Below are 5,804 nucleotides of genomic sequence, written 5' to 3' on the forward strand. Positions count from 1 at the left end.
ATCATACAGAGAGAAAACATTTAGAAATATTTTCTTATAATTGAACATCAATCATAAAATATTAGATTAATATAATCAAATAGAAAAAAGCCACGAAGATTTTTAAGATTTTTTAAACTTCTAATAAATGAATGTGCAGATCTGTGCAGATATCTCTGAATTAATGAGTATATTAGAATAACATTGTGCATCTAGATTTTTATAAAATTAAATCCACGAATTACAACTTTGCCTATTTTTGAATTTGGAAACAAACACATTATTTTACAAATGTAAAATGTATAAAATAACATTTTCTAAATATCCGTTCGATTTTTACTAATTGAATTACATTCTGTTGAATGATTGCAATAAATAAATAAATAGACATTCTGCCATTTTACCGAGATCGACACAGCTCTTGGCATGCTGAGAGTTCGGCGTGGGTACGCCGCTCACGCAATAGTAACAGTCACCCAAAAATTTGATTCTCAGTACATTGTGCCTCTCGGATGCTTCGTCGAAACTGCCGAATAGATCGTTCAACGTCTCCACGAGTTTCCGTATCGGCAGCGTTATAGTCAACCCGGAGAAATTCACTACGTCCGCATATAGAATACTCACGTTATCGTGCGTCTCCACGCATAAATCGCTGAAAGAGAATAATTAGGGTATAATAATCGAATCGAAAGAGAACAAATAGTATTTGCTATGGAGACTTCGTACCAGTATGGTCTGCCTTTTGGCGGAGGACTCTTTTTGTGCTCTTCTATGAATTTGAAAATATCCCGAAAGTCCTTTTTTATTTTCGCCACTATGTGTTGTGGCAATATACTCCGTGTCAATTGTTCCTACAATTGTTGATTATTTTCAATTTCAGATATGTTCGATCAATCAGTCGATTTTTTTATTGTGAACTCTGGTAGATAAATTTAAGTTTGTAAAAAATACAATCCAACTTCTATGATAGTAAAAATTCATTGTTAAAACTTTCACAAGTATGTAAGAATTTTTATAGATTTTTATACAATGCAAAACAATAAAAAAATCTGTACTGAAGTTCGAAGACCCAGATTGCAAACGAGGCATGAAAATTTCACATTGCTGATGGTTAAATTTCTATAATTTTATATTTAATTTAAATTTTTACAATGTTCGCAAATTCCGATTTTTGAACTCTATCATTAGATCAGATCTATGATCACTTTTATAATATCTTCTTGCAGTTTTCAATTTTACGTTTATTTTTCGCGGAGGTAAAAATATACCTAGTAAGATGATGGATAGTCGATCTAGAGAATGAAGTGCAAAGGACAACAGGAACTCAATTGTGTTTATCGCGTTTGTCACATGCGTTACGTGCTCAGCATCGCGAATTTGTTTTTACATTCCTCCGTACGGAATGCTACTCATTTGTCAAAGGAGAATTACTCGAATAGAACAGGAAGATAGACAAAGGAAAAAGACAGTGTAATAAAGATTTAATACACGTTTTTCGTTAATGAAAATTATCTCGAAATTGTCTGATCTCATTTTTAATCTGACAAATGTGACGAGATATATGTCGCAATAATTCAATTACGTCCATTTAAACCTACTTCTTGATCCTTCTCGTAATTGAGCCTGAGCGTGGACTCGACGCATTTCCGGCGGTCCAGGAAGGAACGTCTGATGACGACCTCGTTCATGAACCTGAAGTAGAGTCCCAGAGCGTTCACGCACATGAAGTATATCGCATCGCTGACGATCTGCGATTGGGGAATGAACAAAAGAAAAGCATTCCATTCTTAGCTGCTGGTTTACTCGAACAATCGCACTGCGGTTTGCATCAGCGCGATTACGTCGCGTATCGTCGGTATAGGGTTTACCTTGGTAATGTAATCGGAAGTGTTGTTGTAGGTGATTACTGACAGGGTCGCCAAGTAACACATGCTGGCCGTAAGGCCGAGCACGAGAGCGTGCGAATTCTTTGTGATCGGCAGGAACACGTAGCATGCGAGAAGCGAGTGCGTCGCGTATGCTGGTCTGAAAAGAAAGAAATGCTGCTGGAAAAAGAGCGTGTATGTAGTACGCACGTGACGCACGGGATCATGAATTCGCGGATGCATGCTTATTGACGAAAATTAAAAAAGTATACGAACGTAATCGTTTAAATTGACTACGTATAACGGATCTCAGGTTTAACGAGAAAAAAAAAAAATTGCAATCGAGGCACGCACGTTAAAACGATCAGTGGAGAACATAAAATGTATGCACCCGTATACGCGCATCAAGGATATTTTCGATTCTTGTATGTTGACTGATTATTCTTCTAGGAAGGCCTTTTTACATTATTAACTTAAAACCAAATTATTAGATCAATTTTTTTCGAAATCATTTCTCAAAGATATTTTCTTTATATCCGCAATATAACATAATTGAAAATATCTATAACTATATATAAAATTTAATTCTTATAAATTAATTGTTATACAATTATGACTTTTCAGTTTCTTAATCTTCTAAGATATGTCGTAATTAAAAATACATCGCATAATCTTAAGCAGCATTCCGTTTGAAAATTGTACCTTAAATTATTATTATTTTGTATATACACCAGATAGGGATCACAATATCAATATAAGTTATAACATCAGTTGCTGTTTTGACAGTTGCTAGTTTTGTGTTGCGCGTGCGAGGACAAAAGCACGCGTCTTTATCAGTAATAAATATTTACGCGATTTGTGTCATGCAGTTATCGCAGAATAATTTCGATAAACCACTAAATAAACAGCCGGCGCAAGGAAGTCACCGTGGTTGATACTAAAATAGTGATGATAATCAGATGCAACCTCGCACGATTATCCCTGTCACAGGTCAAGTTATCGATACCTTATCGGTGGAATATCCTCGGTGTAAGTGAAAACGTAAAATAAAGGTATGGTCAGATCACAAACGACCAAAAGCACAATGATCATCCAAGACAGCATGATCGGCAAATAGGTATTTTTGGCGATGTGCCTCGATCGGAATGATAAGGCGATCATAGGGCACATCAGAGCGCCCACAATGCAATAGACTACGATTTCCAACAAGCATTCCTTCATGCCGACCTAAATCAAGAAGAAAACTCCAGCTTATGTTCCTCAACATTATTTACTTTTTCAAACTTGCATTATCTCTTAGTAACGTCATTAATTAAGGAATTACTGCAGTAGGAACTTAGTGATTTTTAATCTCTAAGTACTTAAGTTTCCAAGATTAAACAGTTAAGTAAATAATTTTTTGTATTACGTTTTAAGTGAAAATTTAGTTTAAAACAAAAACATACAAGTCCATCGAAGATTAAATAAAGTTATTAAACATATATAGTTAAAAATTTCTAAATAAAATAAAACGCTTTTTTTTCTCTTTCTGCTATATTTTTAATAATAATGAGCTTACCGTTATGATCAGAGACAAGCAATACGCAAATCCAAGTAGCAGTTGTAGCAAGATGAATATCGAGAGATAACCATATTGTATTCTTCTGTGATAGATTGTGTACAGCTTTTCTAAGTTCTTGTACCTGAATTGTTTCTGAAAGTGAAAACTTGCATGAGATCGTAATCAATTCGTTAAATCAGCAATGCTACAGAAACACGCAAAGGAATTTATTGCGATAAAACGATTAAATTATCAATTGTTACAAATATTTAGCGATTCAAAAAGAAGATAAAGAAAATGTCAGGATCTTATTTCTAAGGAAATTTAACCGAGTTTAATCTAAACATTTTATTTATTGTGCGATTCTTTAATTTTTAATTTTAAATTAATAATTGTATTAATAATTTATTAATTATGCTTTTTAAATATTGGTTTTACAAATATATATATAACAATAAATTAGGTGTGAAAGTAATAAAGCAAAAGGTCCTGCAATTATAATTCAAATATATCTTTGTTTCGTTTCGGAAGTAGTATTATAGATTATCTGAAGTATGCACTGTTATCGTTTCAGAGAAATCATCAATATCAGTTAATAGATTAAGGATGATGAATATTGCCATTGTAAGAAACACGCGCAGCTTAACGTCGCAATTCATCTCAGTGAGAAGAGACGAGAGAGTATTTGCACAAAAATTACTTTTCAGTCTGTTAACGACAAACTTCTTTACTATTCGTTTTACACCTTAGTATGGTTTATCAATTATGTCAGGATTTCGTTTAGTTAACAATTGTATATATCAATTGTATATATCAGAGCAGGATATCCTTTCATACTGAAGCAAGAATTTCCTCTCATATTGGAACATCGTTTTGATCAGTATAGAGGTGTAACTTATAGAAGTATCATCGTCGCATTATTATCATTGTATCATTCTTTGAGAAATGTCCATAAATTTTCGGACAAAACACACGCGATCACTCAACTGAAGCTGGGATACTCCCTTACTTCAAGAGCCTTCCATTTCTGTTACCCAATAACGTATTTAAATGTGTAAGATCGATAATTCTCAGTTCGTTATTTGTATAAAAATAAAAAAGATGATTTTAACTAATTCAAGAGTTAGCTGAGCGATAGATTAGGTTCAGTAAATGCACACTTTTAATCACTTTCGTTTACTCTGCTAATCTCCATCACAGGCCAACAGATACCATAAGTCGTCTCTAGGAGATTGCGAAATCTAGTCCTTATGAACTCATCCTTGCAGACCGGGGCTGCATTTCCAGTAGTACGTCCGTTTGCACGACGATCGTATAGCGATCTGCTGATCGCGTGGCGCGCGCAAATTACACAGCTAAGCTCGTAAAACGATAAAGCTGCGTCCGGCTGTCATCTGGCGCAGTCGCGCAGTCCCGACTGCTCCAGCCATGCAACGTGTGTACCATGGAATGCACCGCAAGCTCCCGCTGGAATTGCGCGCTTTCGAGTTGCTGGTATGTCGGAATTACGGTCAGGATTAATCCTTATTGATATATCCGCGCGAGTATCAAACGTGCTCACTCACACATCCATTCGATCCTTTTTTCATCTAGCTTAATTCAATCTTCTTTAACAACCAATTAAAATACATATATTTAAATGGCTCCACATTCTTTCATTTGAAAGCTCATTCAGATCATTCTAGTTTCAACAAATTTCTAATAATTTCTAATAGTTACAATTTTTTGTAGCACTAATTAAGAGTGAAGAAATTAGGATTAAATGTCAATGTCGAATTTCGAGCACGGAGAGGCAGAGGTTGAGTTAACCGCATATTTTTCTGAGACAATTTATGAGACAAAGTTTTTGAAGTATCTCTCATTCCTCATATCTTGCATGATAAATTACGTGAGCAAGATTATTACAAGCACGCGACGGATTTAGATATTTAAAAGCATCTGTGTACACGTTCTAAAAAAAGATTTTTCCCCGACAATTTTGACGAGATTTCATCATTGTGATCATCGACTGCAAATAGAATATATTATCATCCCCAACGGCTGACGATATTCAGATAACGCGCGACATCGTATCGAAAAGCAGAGTGTCCACAAGGCGAAACATCTGCTTTCACTTGACGATACTCACATGTGATCGGTCGAAAGGTCCGAGATTTACACTGTGAAGTAAACGTGAGATTTTTTTCCCACGCGGTGCACGACCACACCCGCTGAAAAGTCGCGTCTGTCTAAAATGCAACGGCCAAGGTGCGCTTGAAGGAACCTCCACTTGCAGCAGCAGCAGCAGCCGGGGGAAACGTGCTTTCGTGCTTTCGTCTCGCGCGTGCGTTTTATCCGCACGTTCCCGCTCAGCTTGGAGAATCTCTCTCTCTCTCTCTCTCTCTCTCTCTCTCTCTCTCTCTCTCTCTCTCTCTCTCTCC

The 5,804-nt window shown here is 35.9% G+C and overlaps 1 protein-coding gene across 2 annotated transcripts in view; it reads right to left on the reverse strand.

Moving 5' to 3' along the window:
* LOC108691268 (adenylate cyclase type 2-like) overlaps positions 1 to 5,804 on the reverse strand; it is a 12,394-nt gene that overhangs the window by 4,127 nt on the left and 2,463 nt on the right. For both annotated transcript variants that reach the window (XM_018198939.1, XM_018198940.1), the window contains exons 2-7: positions 3,403 to 3,537; positions 2,851 to 3,071; positions 1,848 to 2,004; positions 1,578 to 1,727; positions 706 to 830; positions 384 to 631 (exon numbers count right to left, since the gene is read on the reverse strand). In XM_018198939.1, coding sequence (XP_018054428.1) covers positions 384 to 631; positions 706 to 830; positions 1,578 to 1,727; positions 1,848 to 2,004; positions 2,851 to 3,071; positions 3,403 to 3,537 — 1,036 coding nt within the window. The remainder of the gene's footprint in view (positions 1 to 383; positions 632 to 705; positions 831 to 1,577; positions 1,728 to 1,847; positions 2,005 to 2,850; positions 3,072 to 3,402; positions 3,538 to 5,804) is intronic.

The sequence above is a fragment of the Atta colombica genome, unplaced genomic scaffold, assembly GCF_001594045.1.
Source record: "Atta colombica isolate Treedump-2 unplaced genomic scaffold, Acol1.0 scaffold45, whole genome shotgun sequence".
In the NCBI taxonomy this organism is placed as follows: domain Eukaryota; kingdom Metazoa; phylum Arthropoda; class Insecta; order Hymenoptera; family Formicidae; genus Atta; species Atta colombica.